The 16,244-nt window shown below is 40.4% G+C and overlaps 2 protein-coding genes across 3 annotated transcripts in view; both read right to left on the bottom strand.

The window, feature by feature from the left end:
* Positions 1-6,759, bottom strand: part of LOC133450742 (sia-alpha-2,3-Gal-beta-1,4-GlcNAc-R:alpha 2,8-sialyltransferase-like) — a 10,836-nt gene extending 4,077 nt beyond the window's left edge. For both annotated transcript variants that reach the window (XR_009783122.1, XM_061729589.1), the window contains exons 1-3: positions 6,489-6,759; positions 3,752-3,874; positions 3,085-3,642 (exon numbers count right to left, since the gene is read on the bottom strand). Coding sequence is in view for 1 of the 2 variants with exons in the window: in XM_061729589.1 (XP_061585573.1) it covers positions 3,085-3,642; positions 3,752-3,874; positions 6,489-6,643 (836 nt within the window). In the remaining variant the exon portion in view is untranslated. The remainder of the gene's footprint in view (positions 1-3,084; positions 3,643-3,751; positions 3,875-6,488) is intronic.
* An 864-nt stretch (positions 6,760-7,623) lies between these two features.
* LOC133451157 (cyclin-G2-like) lies at positions 7,624-14,501 on the bottom strand. Its single transcript, XM_061730114.1, has 8 exons — positions 14,332-14,501; positions 12,903-13,026; positions 12,640-12,777; positions 11,686-11,936; positions 11,483-11,561; positions 11,283-11,381; positions 10,905-11,107; positions 7,624-8,162 (listed from the first exon to the last, which is right to left on the bottom strand). The coding sequence occupies exons 2-8, from the start codon at positions 13,023-13,025 to the stop codon at positions 8,051-8,053; spliced, it is 1,005 nt and encodes a 334-aa protein (XP_061586098.1). The 5' UTR covers position 13,026; positions 14,332-14,501; the 3' UTR covers positions 7,624-8,050.
* Between the last annotated feature and the right edge of the window lie 1,743 nt (positions 14,502-16,244).

Here is a 16,244-nt window from a genome sequence, read left to right as displayed (position 1 = left end):
TAATACTCCGCAACACAAAATACCATGACTAATCCCTGATGGTCTGTCGGCAAAATGTCGCCATAATCTCTTTTCCATTATGATTTTTTTCTCTATCCATCCATTAGTTATGTCCACCTCATGCTGCAGGGTATTCCAGCTGAGAATGGGCATGCTGCCAATCGAACCCAAGTTTTAATACAAAAAGAAGCTCAAATTCGAGGCATATGTAGAATCAAGCATGGTTATCTTATCTGAGAGTATCCTGGAGTACTCAGAAAATCCACTCCACACAGTTATCTGAATCATGCTGTTATGTGACATCAGAAACATCAGTAGGTCATAGTTATGCTGTTTTCTTCACAGCTTGTTTCCTTTAGCCTTATGTCCTGGATGATCCTGTACATTAACAGATATTACGTTTATTTTTTCCAAGACAATGTCTTTTCCAACTATCTCAAATTATTTGACCTTTTGGAGAGATACTGGTGATTACAAAGATGCTATTAAACCATTACACCATTTTTCATTTGGTTATTGAACTTTAATGTGGACAAATGTGGGATCAAAATCTCTGCAGGTATAGTCAAGGTCTACGATGTAAAAGTTAGTATTTTCACAGCCTTATTTTCCAACATCTACATAAAATCACAGACACAATTAGCATGATGATGGGACTGTCTGGCTCAGTCTTTCACAGTGTTTGTTGTGCCAAAAAAACAAGTACTTTATGTCTTTCCAATACTGTCCGTCAGGTACTTTAAGAGTAAAAGGAATAATTCCAATACATCAATGTCTTCTGCACACTGGTATTCATTCAAAAAGCATTTACCGCTTTCACATAATTTAAGTCAACAAAATGTTCATTTCCATAGTCTCATGAGCTTTATTCAGTTCTGACACAGTTGACCACGACATACTCCTAAACCGGCTTCATCACACCATTGGTCTCTCCGACACAGCCCTCAACTGGTTCTAGTCAGACCTTACAAATCAAACAGAACGCATCTCCCTTGGTAACTCCCAATCCAAACCCCATACTGCCACCTGTGGGGTCCCCCAGGGGTCTGTGCTCGGCCCCACCCTCTTCACCCTCTCCCTTCTTCCCCTTGGCCAAGTCATCAGCCGGCATGGAATTTCATTCCACTGCTATGCTGATGACACACAACTTTATGTCAGAACTACAGCTGCAGCCCCGTCACCACTGTCATCCTCTTCACAACTCACCATCTGTCTGGAGGAGAGAAAGGCGTGGATGGAGCAACATTTCCTTCAACTGACCAGCTCCAAAACAGAGGCGATCATGGTTGGCACACCTCACCAGACCCAGTCATCATCCATAACCAGCATCACCTTCTCTGGCCACAACATTCCCCTCTCTTCATCTGTCACCAACCTTGGTGTCAAAATGGACCCCCAACTCTCCTTTGATTCCCACATAAATCAGCTCTGCAAGATCTCCTTCTACCACCTTCGCAACATCGCCAAACTCCGTCCCACCCTCACCCTCCCAGATGCTGAAAAGCTGGTCCACGCCTTTGTCTCCTCCAGACTGGACGACTGTAACGCACTTCCCATCAGGTTCCCCAGCAAGAGTCTCCAGAGGCTCCAGTACGTCCAAAACTCTGCAGCTAGGATCCTGATGAGTGTGGAAACACAGCCATATCACCCCCACTCTTCACTCACTCCACTGACTTCCTGTCTCCACCAGGGTTGGATATAAGGTCTCCCTCCTCACTCACCAGAGTGTCCATGGAAATGCTCCCCCCTACCTCAAATAACTCCTCTTCCCACAACCCACTACACCTCCCTCTGCTCTCCTCACACTAACCGCATTCATGTTCCCAGGACCAGACTCTGCACCCATGGGTGGCAGGGCCTTTAGTGTCGCTGCCCAACGTCTCTGGAAAGCCCCCCCTGACAACCTAAGGGCACCACAAACCACGGACAACTTTAAAAGAGGACTAAAAACCTTTCTTCTTAGCAAAGCATTTTATCACTAAACAATGCTTTTGTTTTTTTCTCTAGTAGCTGTTTTTATTGTTTTATTCTCTTTTTACCCATGTCTTGACTTTTTATCCCTTTTATCTCTTATCTTGATTTTATTATTTCTGTTTATTTTTTAACTATCAAACTGTAGCACTTTGAGATTCTCCGTAATGTAAAGTGCATTATAAATAAAATGTATTATTATTATTATTATGATTATTATTATTATTATGATTATTATTATTATTATTATTATTATTATTATTATCACAGATTGCTTTTCAACAGCATATTTTTTGCTGTTCGTAACTTCGGGTAAGTTACAGACAAAATGTTCTTTACGGTTTACAAACCCTGTTTCACACATAGAAGTGCACAAATCTACACACAAACCAATGTACACGCACACAAATCAAGTGCTACGCACGCACAGATATATTGAGTCCATTTTCTCTCCATACCCTTCAAAATAAAACAGGAACATAAACCCAAAAGCCGTGTCAGGAACCAGGCTCTAGGCATGTTTATTTTTACTGGAAAACTGGCCTTTTTAACCTGGAGACATTTGGTGTCAGCCCTTGGAGTGGTTTGAGAAACTCCATGTGCTGGAGAGTGTTTCCACGTTGGCTTCAGTTAAACAAGCACGGTGTAGCCACGTGTGACGGTGAAGAAAATATCCAGAAAAAAAACACAATCATTTGTAAAAAATCAGCCAGTACGGCCACCTCATTATAAATGAAAATTACTGTTTTATATTTATGTACCTCTATTCTTTATATACACTGTCTAATATCTAAATCTCTAAATCTCTTATTTTATTTTGTTATATTTTACATTTAGTTTTTAGTTGCAGTCCTATATTTTTCTATTTGGATTACATTTTGCTTCACCAAGGGTCTCATTATACAAAGGTGAAGTGAGTGTTTTGCTATAACAACTCAATGACAAAAAAAAAACATTCAGTGAAGCAAACTTGGCACTAACCCCAAAAGTTTGATACAATTATAATTGTGCACATGTTATGTTTTTGAAAGTCGATGAGATCGGCATAGTTAAGATTTCGTAATGCAAAGTGTTCTATTTTAAACTGTGTTCAAATTATGAATGATTTCTTACTTGTTGACGTCATGCATGATGTTTCCCGGCCAGGCCAGCTCAATCTTCAGTTGACCCTTGTGCTCGACAAAGAAATCCACCAGTGTCCGAGTTACTGTGGCAGAGGTGTGAAGGAAAAAGGCAGGGATCCACAGGATGGCTCCCTCCAGCTTCTTCAGGTTGAGGAAAAAGTTATTCCTGTCTTGAATGGTCAGTAAATTGTTGTAGTACCTCTCCAGGATACTGGGGTTAAAAGTGGTCAGGTTGGTCTTCTTCCCCACGTCCTTGGAGTAGACTTCGGTGGGGGCAAAGTTGCAGCGGAAGACAAAGTCGGCCTGGTCGATCTCGGGGCCACAGTGGCTGCCGGTGAGGATGCCGCTGTTCCCCACCACAGCACACACACTGTAGTGCTTGTTGAGGATAGGAGACGTGTCCGGCAGCAGGGACTTCAAATTGTTACTGATGGAGAAGACGTATTTGTGGCTCGAGTAATCAAAGTGCATCAGCTGGCCAACACGCACGCTGTTCTTGGTGAGGGAGAAGTTGGTGGGAATATCAATGAAGCTGAAAATCTCTTTCCTGAAAAAGAAAAACACTTCCACACTTTAATGGGCAGCTTAACAATATTTCCTTTGTAAGTGGATTATGTGTGCGTGTTTTAGATTTATTAACAGAATCAAATTCTCACCTCTGATGGTAAAATGCTGTCCTGTTGAACTTCCATTTGGATGGTTTTCCTTGGAGCTCCTCATTTAGGGCAGTTGTTAATGGAATGAAGGATGGGTTCAGAAAATTCATGGCAAACTGAGACCTGACAAAACAACACATAAGGAATCTGAGTCAACATTATATAATAGCAGAAAAATAGCTCGCTGTGGCTTGTCCTTCCTCCTCCTAATTCTTCTTAAATTTTGGATGCTCTTATGTGATGGTACTTCGTCATATATTATATATTGAAACAAATTATCTATTATTATTTCAGGTTTTCATGGTTTACTTGTTGCTTTCGTAAACTTCCTGATTTGTGAATATTTTGGAGTTTTTTTTCCCCCATTGATGCATTTGTGATTTCTGTGATGAGCTTCCATTAAAGGGCCCGCTGCATGAAGAGATGCAGAGCGTGAAGTTGTAAATCCGCTGGATACTGAGCACTTTCTCAATACCCAGGACTCCAAGTTTAGACTTGCGTATCTCAGAATGTGCTACACACTTGGGATACTTGCATACTTGCCTAATTAGAACTGCACCTTACTTGATGAGACAGCGCAAACATTTTTGAAAATATTGCAAAAAAATTTGGAAATATGCTCTTTTTTTCATAAATCAACAAAAAAAGAAAGAAATTAGAGGAACTATATACTAAATGCCGGCCATCTTAAATCTTCTCCAGTCTCCACTGGATGCATCCTGGATTAAAAAGCGGAGAAAGAACACATCCATGGATTTCGACCATGCTTAATTAAATGAGGACTTTGAATTGGAACGGTACTTTGGCTGTCAGTAATGATGTTTCACAAGTGCACAAAAACACAAATACAGGTATGGACATATATTCAGATACACTCCTGGAAAATAATCCAGAAATCACACACCACCTATACACCAAGTATAGTACAAAATAGTTTGAACCAAATGACAAAGTCCCAGCTCCTCTCGAATGCTCTGCTGCTTCTATGTGCTTTTGCATTTGGTTTTTCATGACTTTGTAAGTTTACCTGCTTTTTTTGCACTTTTTTCCTCTCTGTAATTAAATAAGAGATTTAAGTTTATATTTACTTTTCACTTGCCTCCATTCTACCAGTTTGGACCATTAACTCAGACCCTGACTGGTCCCTGTTCTATTTATTTATTTATGAATAAGTAGTCTTGTATATTGTAATATTAAAATGTATAATCCATTTAATCAGGTTTTACTCTCTATTTTAATTCAAACTAATGAATTATAATATTTTGTGATAAAGGTAACTCTGTATGCATATATATATATATATATATATATATATATATATATATATATAAAATGTGGGTGTCCTTTTCATGTTGCAAGAGGTTCAATTAGCAGTGGCGCCACCATGTGGTGGCCACGGCCCCCCTACAGATTTGCTGGCCACCCCATTGGTCTCAATAAAAAAATAAATACAATACACTTGCCGGTCACATAGATTCTATCGTCAGTTATGTGTTTCATCCCAAATCATTTGGGTCAAATGCATATCAGAAGATGTTTCTGAGCCAACAGTATAATAAAATCCTGCAATGATGGCTTTTAGTTTTGGTTTCCACCCCAAAAATCTAAGTGGCCCCATCTGGCCCCCCCTATGAAAAATCTTTGGAGGCACCCCTGGAAATTAGGATTTTTTATACCGCCGGTGTTCTGCCCATTTCTGCTCCCTGCAGAGAAATGCTACTTTGCGGTTCTGCGCATGCGGAGAGTCGATTTTCAAAGTTTGATTGCCACGCTAAATCGATATGGGATGTTGAGTATTTGATCCTTCAAAATACACTACCCATGACATGAATTGCATTACACTTTGTGAACATTATACGATAAAGAGGGGGGAAAAAAAACAATTCTATCGCTTTATTTGATATTCATTCATTCATTCGCCTTTATTTAACCATTCTTATTTACAATAACGGCCTGGCAAGCGACAAGGGCCACTTGGGGGGAAAGGAAGTGGTTTAGGGAGTAAGACACAGTAAAACTGTAGCTCTACAAAGGTAGAAAACCATTAGGTAGCATTTTTTGGCAAAGGAGCAGAAATTGGCAGAACACCGGTGCTGTGCCAAAAAGTGATTGCCTGCCAGAATCTGATTTCTCCCCTGAAAATGGGTCTTTTTACCTGCCAAAAATTGATTGAAGGCCGAATACAGTTAATGAAAGGTTGTTTCTAACTAAATATGATTTGATCTCATTCTTGAGCTTCACAATATAAACACTAGAGCTCACAGGATTGCTTTTAACTCTTTTTAAGGACCACTACAACACAAAATAGGCATTTTCACCTGCCAAAAATTGATTGATGGCCAAATACAGTTAATGAAAAGTTGTTTCTGCCTAAATATGACTTGATCTCATTCTTGAGCTTCATAATCTGAAAATCTGACGTTTTAGCGCTATCGCTCAACGGGCTGCTGTGCGCGCTCCCGCGGCCACAAATCAGAAGAAATCAGATTCTGGCAGGCAATCACTTTCTGGCACAACACCGGGTTACCTTGCTGAAAGCAATTTGGAACTACAAAAAAAATGGTTGTTGAACTACAAATATTGGCCAATGTCTTAATATATGCATTTCCATTGAGTGACTCGATTCAATTCCGCGGTTTTGTTGAACGCGTCCCGGTTTACGCGAGGCCACGCAGGGCCACGCGGGGCCACGCACCTGTTTACGCTCGTCCCGACGACCTGCTGAACACGTACTCACCGAAACCCCGCGTGGAACATGATCCGCGGGCCTCCCATATACTTGGAGGAGGCGTAGAAGCTGTCCTTCCTCAGAGACACGTAGCTGATGAGCGACAGGACGAGCACGACCACGCACAGGATCACCAAACCCAGGGCCTTGGCGATGCGCACCATGGTGGGAGCCTTTTCATTCCCTGCGTGTGTCTGCGGCGAGGCGTTGGCTCATGTTGCCATGGTGAGGGCCGCTGCTGATGCTGATGCTGCGGGTGATGCTGCTGATGCTGCTGATGCTGATGATACTGGTGCTGATGCTGCGGGTGCTGCTGATGCTGCGGGTGATGCTGATGCTGCGGGGCGGGCTGGCGCTCGGCGGCTCACACAGTCGCGCAGAATCTGCTCACACAGTCGCGCAGAATCTGCCGGCGGGTGTCGACGGATGCATGATGGAGACTCCGAGACTCGCTCCGCTCTCATCCCTCCGCCGCCAGCGACGCCGAGCCCCCAGACTGCCGCTTTAATCAAGGAGATTGGGCAGAAATGCGTGTCAGCGCATCCGGCCAGCCGCACACAACAAGCCCCGTCCACCAGCAGCAGCAGCAGCATCATCATCATCACCGCCACCTCCTCCCCCATCCAAACCCAACCCCCTAACCCCCAACCCCCCCTCACTGATGCACACTCCTCTTTAGATAAGAGTACAAAGAGAAGCTTGTATAGTGAGGAAGTGAGTGGGACAGAAATAGAGATGAGCAACACCATCTGAGCAAACGGTGAAATCCCTAAAATTCTGAGGGAACAGAATTGAAACAAAGAAGCGGATACAAAAGCATTTTCTTTTTTAATTGTACAATGGTTATTTCTAAACACGCATACATAATCGACACACAATAATCTTTAGCACCACTAAACATTTGTTCTTTTTTTTTTTTTTTTACAACTTATGTACATTTTTTATAGTTTTCTTTTTTTACAGTAAGCTTATCTTGGTAAACATCAGCAACATGCTTTGATAATCATGTGTTTCAACATATATCCATGCATTTACAGTTTGGCATTTTCTTACCACGTCATACGACTCATGAGAATAACATCTGGATGGAGATACATTTTCATATGGAGAATACTGTGTGTGTATATATATATACACAGTATATATGGTACTATGGAGTATAAATATATTATAAAACCAAATGAGGACATGTAATAATGATAGCTGGCATTAAAAACTGAATGTACGATCCGGAAGTCATTTCTTGTGCTTCGCTGTTTTTACTGGAATGTGCCGAATGTGGACACAAACACCAAAGAGAACAACTTGTAACATTTGGGAAATATTATAACCGAGCTGCCAAAGTATTGCAATTGTCTCTTTTTGCTTGATCTAGATATGTCCTATGGTCACCAGAGAAACAGACAGTAAAGTGAATTAACAGAGGCACTTGATGGAAAAACCCTCACTTTGCATACATATTTGACCTATACAATACACACAAATGAAACACACGCACGTTTGCCCCTAAAATCGGGATACAATTCAGAGTAAAATCACACTTCAGTTTCTAGTGCATGATCGAGACTCAGTCACTCTCCGCGGGCGAGAAACATGGAGGGGAAGAAGGCTCCTTCACCGTCGCTTCCCAGTGAACCACATGGACTGTCTTCTCCACAGCTCATGTCCTCGCAGGAATCCTCGCTGCAAGGGAAGAGGCATCCGTTAGTGCACAATTGTGCTTAAATGCCAATCCCACCCCCATGCAGTCGTAAGCCATTGTTCAGGTAATGTCACACAAAATCTCACTTATCAATAAAGTTCAGGTTTTATGGAGCATTAATTTTAAAATCCAGAACAGCCTTCACTAATCCTAATCCATCCTCTCAGTAACTGAAGGCAAAAATAACAACTAGAAGATGTCTGATCAGATTCAAAGTATTGAAGATGGGAATATTAAGGCCCGGAGCAGCTGAAACATTACTTTTCTAAAACACTACAGATGAAGTATTGAGCAAATATAACCAGACATTTTTTTGTCTAGTGTTTACTGTAATCAAATCTGAACTGAACAGGCTGTCAATCAGGATAGAAAAGGATTCCAGTCTACTGACTCTTCCATCATATTTATTAAATGCGAGACCAGATAATGATGATAACAAATATGTAAGGGAAAAAAAAGCAAATGATAGTATTTTTACAGGACTGTTCTGGTCTTGCTCAGCACTCAAAGCACTTTAAACCACACTAATTCATTCATTCATGCACATTCATACAGCGGTCTTAGGGCCCGATTTACTAAAGGTTTGCGTGTGTTAAAACGTGTGCAAACTTGACAGCACCCGCAAACCAAAGTGCCAGCTGATCTACTAACAGCGTGCAAAGACGACTGCGTCTCTGAAATGCGCAAAATTGCACACGCTGTTCATTTAGTACTTTTGCCCTGATGAATAATCAATATAGGGCGTACCCGGCAGAAATCCTAAATACTGGGAGGGGAAAATGCAAATTGGTCCATTTACCACGCGCAATGAGATTTACCAAGCCTGAAAGTAGTTGCGCGTATTGTGATTGCGTCTGTATTTAATACGTTCGAAAGGAAGGTGCTAATCTGCTGCTGCCGTTATTGTGACAAGGAGGCGACGTCCAAAATCAAAGAATACGCAGAGAGAGTCTTTATTCTGCTGCATGCTATTTTAAAAATGGTTGCACAAGTTTTATTAAAGGCCACTTTTTCTTTAGTTCTCCGCCTTATATCTTGCCACCTTCTCTTATTGTGCCCCCCTCCACTCGCCCACAAGCAGGCCAAGCCTTTCTGCAAAACTTTGTATTTTATTGATTACTTATCTTATTGAACGTGAAATCATCCTTCGTAAATTACATTTAATTAAAACCCGTGCTTATTAATCACAAAACACAGGTTAAACATCATGACCATCCGCTCCGACCCGCTGTGTCAGGATCAGCGCAGAGACTGCAGCTTCGCCTGAATTATGCTTCTGCGTTAAATCGACGGCCATATGATGGTCCCGTCTGTCACACATTTACTGTCAGTGTTTGCTATATAATATATAATATTTGCAATATACTGTGGACATCTGAATAAAAACTTAACTCATAAATAGATTGAATCAAAGCGCTCTCCAGCTCTGTGTCTGATTGTCTTTTTCTCCTCAGATCATGCCGAGCACCGCGGGGTCACGCAAACCCAAACAAACCAAATTGAAATATGAAAAACCAGACGTTTTTCCGTTTTTTGTGTTACCAACTGCATTTATTCTATCGAGGTTTTCTCTGATATTGCGTTTCTTTTGGTAATGTTTAAATTTCTTTGCTGTAGTTCATGAATGTGTTTATTTGCCTCTTCCACTAATATCTCTAACTCCAACTCGTCAAATTTCATTTTGCGCTTGTGACTTGTGACTGTGCATTCCATCCAGACTCTCCATGGCGCAGATCTGCGCTCGCAAACCTTAAGACACGCAACACCTCATTTAAATACTGCTGTTTGCACCTGTTATCAATTGTGCACGCAATCTTAGTTGATCACCCGCAAACCACACGCAAACAGCACGCGCAAACTTTTTCAGTGCACACGCAATTTAGTACTCTTTATTTAGGATCTTAGTAAATCGGGCCCTTAGTGGGCAGAAATGTACAAAAATGTCTAGACAGTGATTTTCCACCTCACACACACTATCACACACCAACGAATGCACCAGAGAAAATGTGGGGTTCAGTGCCTTGGTAGAGGACACTTTGACTTGTGAAGTGGCCAGGAATCCAACTTTACAGGTTGGAAAAAACAGCACTACCACCTGAGCCACAGATATCTACAGGCAACAAGCAGAATAAACAAGACAATGACCCCGGCCCGCAGAGGTTAAGTCATTAGACAACAGCAGATACATCCTCAAATGTTTCTTTCAGTGAAGAAATCTCACTGAAACATTATCTAGTGAGATCGGCCAGCTTTGGTGCTGAAAAGCAGCCACCATTTCAGTTGTAAAACTGGGTTTCTGAACAGTATGATCCAATGTGATTATACATCTAGAGCAGACTGGCTGTGACACCTGTTTGGTTTAAATGATGAAACGTTCATTTATAGTCATTTATAAGCCAATACCTCTTCCAATATGCATGTGCCTCTCTGGATGCATGTCTTTGTTTAATATTATTAACATTTTGTTGAATAGGCCGACATTTTAAAATGTTAGCCCAGATTCTTAGGAACCAGAAAAAGCAGTATCATGATCCTTTCAAAACAAAAATAGAGCATAAAACCATGTAGTTAAAAATGATTAATCCGACCTGAGAGATTGATGTAAAACTTGCAACACTGACTTGTTTTCACACCATTCCAACTTCTTCTAACTTGGGACAGCAGGACATGAATTCTACCTGTCACCGGCAGAAAGAAGGATGAATAGAAACGGGTTTATTAACCTCTCGCTTTCATCCCAGCTCATCTCAGGAATAGTTGGCAGGCCAGGTACGCTGAAATGACTGGTCTGCAGACTTTGCGCTGTTCTCCTCGACACAATCCAAACAAGCTTTTTGTTGTCTGGTTTGATGCATTCGCTAGAGCGGTACTCAGCCATGCACTTTGTCACAAGCTCTTTCCAGTTGAGCAGCTCACTGTCACTGATCTGGGAAGAAGACAAAACAAGAGGCATCTGAAAGGCTGCAGATGGTTATAGAAAAATGACATCACAGATAAATCGAAACAGAAAAAATGCAATGTGTCAAATATTATCCAAAAATGTGTAGATTAGGGATCCTTTCTCTGTCTTTAGCAGATTTATTTTCCTAACAAAAACATACCTTTAGATGCCTTTGGAATTGCTGGACGATCTTCGACAATGAGACTGATTGGAGAGATTCAAAGTCCTGAGCAATGAGGGACAGTGCCAACACTGATGGCTGCGGAGAAAGGAAGACGGAGCAGGTAGAGCATGGTTAACTTTGAGGTTTCCAGCAAATCCTTTTATGCTGACTAATTGTCACCTGAGAACAAGTCTTACTTTTGCTCTAGAGAAAACAAGCCGGCATAAGCAGGCTTTTAGCTGGGCTTCCAGTCTCCCAATGCTTGGGATCTCCTCCCTTAAAATATAGAGGGAATCCTAATGTGATCCTGTAGTACCGACCTCACAAACAAGAAATCTGTTTGCCCAGCTCTATGCAAACTGGAATAAGAGCAGCAAGTATGAGAAAGTGAAACACGTACCTTCCAGCAGTCAGGGAGGTGATAGCTGAGTGATAGAGGTGTAGAAAGGTTAAGGCTGTCACTGCTTTTGGCTCCACACAGAGTTTCTCTGAAATGATCTTCTCCATACGGCTGAGGTCGGACACAGTGAACTTGCTTTGGCTGATGCGAATGAGTTCGTGAATAGGTGAGACATTGATCTCTTCCTCAACCATTTTGGCAGCAATGTGAAGACAGCAGATCCCAATACATGGCACATGTTTGGGTTGCACCTGTCACAATGACAATACAATTAATAAAAATAAGAATCAAAGTAAATTATTCTTATTGTTAGTTATCTTTTTTTATATAGGTATAGATGCTTCATAACTTAATGCTAAGCCATAGCCAGACCACACTGGACTAACATCAAATATAAATGAAAGGAACATTGCATCAAAAAGACAAAATAAAAAAGGCTAAAAGTGATGTGCAAATATATAATCAAATAAGTATAATAGTAAATGTAATAAAGCACTCCAATCAATTAAAGTAATGTCTATCTGAGTCAAAAGCTGGCCTAAAAGCTAAGCGCCGCCTCACCAGAGGTTTAAGTTCTGTACTTTGGCTCAACTAACAGACTCATACCAGAGGCCCTGAAGGGTCATACCAGTTCACCAAGTGGAAGCACGTAAAGTACATATGTCACTGCCAGCTCAAGTCTGTGAGGTGCTTTGCACACACATTTAGGAATCTTGAATACAAATTAAAATCTTAAAGAGTCCCGAATCATCTACAACTGACATATAACATTGGTGAAAGGAGCAAATAACATTAACATTATATTTACTGCATATTTTCATGGAGTTTTTATTACAGATGGAGAAAAAAAAACTAATAGAGATGTTGGAGATGTGATATCAACATGCAACACTCACACCCGAGCGAGCAATACATTGTAGTATGTTTTAATATACCGGTAACTAAAATATTTACCTTCATAAGGGCAAGAAATCTATCAAGCAAATTGACAGCGTGAACAAAGGTTTGGGTGCTGTAGCCAAAGAAATTGGTCAGGCCCCATAGGTCTTCCACTCTGCTATCTCTGCATTTTGCAGACACTCCACTGAGATTCTAAAATAAAACACACAATTTTATAAAAAAAAAAAAGGGTCATAAATGGAAACAGCATACGTTTCAGCAAACCAAAAACATCTGCAAACGAAGTAAAAACAACAACATTGAAATAAGTGGGTCACCTCTGGAGGAGTTGCCTCCATCAGCTTCAGGCCCGCCTCCCTGGGAACAAAGTTGGACTCTTTGGCACAACATAGCCTGAGTTCTTTCAGCAGCACACTGTCGATGCTTTGGAGATCTCTCATCCTGGAAAAAAAAAAAAAAAAAGCATATTTAAACAATTTGACATTAAACTGTAAGAGAACAATAACCAGAGGTGTCAAGTAACGAAGTACAAATACTTTGTTACCTTACTTAAGTAGAAATTTCGGTTATCTATACTTCACTGGAGTCATTATTTTTCAGATGACTTTTAACTTTTACTCCTTACATTTTCACGCAATTATCTGTACTTTTTACTCCTTACATTTTAAAAACAGCCTCGTTACTCTATTTCATTTCGGTCTTTAAAAAAAACTATCCAGTTAAATTGCTCCATCTGGATAAAGTGAATTTGGTTGTGGTTGTTTCAGATGTTCTTGTCCAGTTTCGTTCTTACATCCGTTCCCTCAGATTCCTGCAACTAAACTTGGATGTACATTCCAATAAAGGTTAGGATAAATGATAACATGAACATGAAGTTTGACTTTTTGCACCATTACAATACTTATAGGCAACTAGTCATCATATCTCCTGCTCTCTGAAACACATGTTAATGCTCAATAGTACACATATATGCTTCTTTAATATGTTTACATTATACTAAGATACATTTATTTTCAATGGCTTTTGTCCTTAATGGCTTTTTCCCCCCTTACATTACTTTTACTTTTATACTTTAAGTAGTTTTGAAACCAGTACTTTTATACTTTTACTTGAGTAAAAAACTTGAGTTGATACTTCTACAGGAGTATTTTTAAACTCTAGTATCTATACTTCTACCTGAGTAATGAATGTGAATACTTTTGACACCTCTGACAATAACAGTAGAGCCTGAATTATGGTTCTGCGTTAAATCGACGGCGTAGCTAGGGCGTAGGGTGCGCGTCGCCGCGTACCCTACGCCGTAAGTTCTGCGTCGATGTGACGCGGAACCATAAATAACGCTGAGAAGAGGAGCCTATAAACGGCTGTTCCTGAGCCACACCTACGGTGTCAGGTATCAGCCGCCCAAAGACCAACACAGCGCTGTTTCTTACTTATTAATCACAATCAACATGAATAATGTTTCAAAGTACATACATATTTAACAGTTACAGGTTAAAAGTCGATGTTGCATTTACTTATACTAAATCAAAGGGCAGAACAACAAATCAATCTCAGCAGTCTCACTGTTTCGTGTTGTATAACAGGCTGACTTCCTCGATGTTCAATTTAAGCTATTTAAAAATATTACATTCGAGTAAAAAGCTTTAGCATAAAAAGAAAAAAAGACTAAATCACGGATAAATAACGTCGGTTTCGGCTCACGTAGCTAGGTTGCTATCGTGGATGAATAAACTGTCATTTTACCTTTTCCAGAAGCCGCTGCTTGCAGGAAAATAACAGCTCTGCAACCGAAATGCCAAGTTCACTCATTCATGTTTCCACTCTGAACCATAATCGGCAGTAAATGGAACAAAACAGTCGAAAGTACAAGACGTTCAAGCCCAGCTGCAGAAGGATGCCCTGGATAAACAAGCTGCTTGTGAACTACGTTACCCATCATGCACCGCTGCGAACACGGCGTGCCTGCGTCACGATAACGGCTCTGGATGTTGATTTCAAATAATTGGGAGGAAGATCAGAAAGGACAGGCTGTGACCATGGATGTATTATAAAACGGCTGTGACTGGGGGGCAGATAAAAAAATCATTAATTGACATATACAGGGCAATTATGAGGTCAACAATAGACTATGGTTGTATAGTATACGGAGCAGCAGCAGAGACATCATTACAAAAAGTAGACAGACTGCAGGATAGAGCACTGAGAATATGCATAGGAGCCATAAGTCAACCCCCATAAACGCAATATTAATAGAAGCAGGAGAGACACCACTGGACTTAAGAAGGGAAAAACTGACACATACTGTACATACTGGGTAAGATTAAAAGGGAGTGGGGAAGAAAACCTTGCAACAATGACAATAAAAGACTGTTGGGAATACTCTAAATTCCAGAGACATGGGTTTGGGTGGTCAAGGGATGAAAGCTGAGAATATGGAATGGAGACATTAGAATTCACTAAGTACACACCGGCGATGAGTAATATACCTCCTTGGCTCTTCCCAGAAGCAAAGATAGACATGAACATACTGGAACAGAAAAAAGAATGGAGAATGAATGAAGTAGGAGTCAAAGCGAGTGCTGAGAAATAGTTATTACAACTACCTGAAAATATATACAGATGGGTCAAAAAAATCAAACAGATTATGTGGGAATAGGTGTGTATATCCCTGAGTTCAATGTAAATATCTCCAAAAGATTATCCAACCAACTATCAGTATATACTGCAGAAATGGTGGCAGTCTTTATTGGGTTAAGGTGGGTGGAAGAGGTCAGTCCTGATAAGGTGGTGGTATGCACAGATTCAATAGCTGTATTGGAAAGTATACAATCAACAACAACGTGCAGAGAAGACTTACTCATAGATATTTATCATAGTTTACTAAGAATACACAGATGTGGCATAGACGTACAGTTCTGTTGGGTACCAGCACATGAGGGAGTAACAGGGAACGAGGCTGCTGATAAATTAGCAAAAATGGCTCTGCAAAAGGAACTAACAATACCAGTTCCACTAGGGAAAGGAGAAGGTAAAGCAATAATAAAGAAGAAAGGAATGGAAATATGGCAGAAAAGGTGGTAAGAAGATCAGAAAGGACAGGGATATCACAAAATACAAAAAGTCTGTCATAACAAAGAATTATACAGAAAGGAACAGAAGGGAGGAAACAGTTATAACAAGACTCAGACTGGACCTGACAGGATTAAATGGCACTTTGTATGTTATGGGGAAAAGGGATAGTGATAAATGTGAGAACTGTGGAATAAAAGAAAACAGTGAACATATTTTAATGTATTGTAACAGGTATGAAATAGAAAGAGAAAGGCTACAGGAAAAAGCCAAAAAGGCAGGATGTGAGTGGAATTTGAGGGGGATACTGGGAACAGAGGGAGAGGGGGTTGAAATCAGAGGTGTCCAAAGTATTCACATTCATTACTCAGGTAGAAGTATAGATACTAGAGTTTAAAAATACTCCTGTAGAAGTTGAAGTATCAACTCAAGTTTTTTACTCAAGTAAAAGTATAAAAGTACTGGTTTCAAAACTACTTAAAGTATTAAAGTAAAAGTAATGTAAGTGGGAAAAAGCCATTAAGGTCAAAAGCCATTGAAAATGAATGCATCTTAGTATAATGCAAATATATTAAAGAATCATATGT

The sequence above is a fragment of the Cololabis saira genome, chromosome 9, assembly GCF_033807715.1.
Source record: "Cololabis saira isolate AMF1-May2022 chromosome 9, fColSai1.1, whole genome shotgun sequence".
Lineage (NCBI taxonomy): Eukaryota > Metazoa > Chordata > Actinopteri > Beloniformes > Belonidae > Cololabis > Cololabis saira.
The sequence above is the reverse complement of the archived record's forward strand: the minus strand, read 5'-3'. Positions and strand labels throughout refer to the sequence as shown.

Coding starts and splice junctions, on each gene's coding strand:
- LOC133451157 (XM_061730114.1), bottom strand. CDS start 13,025: ATGAGAGATCTCCAAAGCATCGACAGTGTGCTGCTGAAAGAACTCAGG. Junction 11,108..11,282: donor AATTCCAAAGGCATCTAAAG/GTATGTTTTTGT, acceptor TCTTCTTCCCAG/ATCAGTGACAGTGAGCTGCT. Junction 8,163..10,904: donor AGCTGGGATGAAAGCGAGAG/GTTAATAAACCC, acceptor CTTCCCTTGCAG/CGAGGATTCCTGCGAGGACA.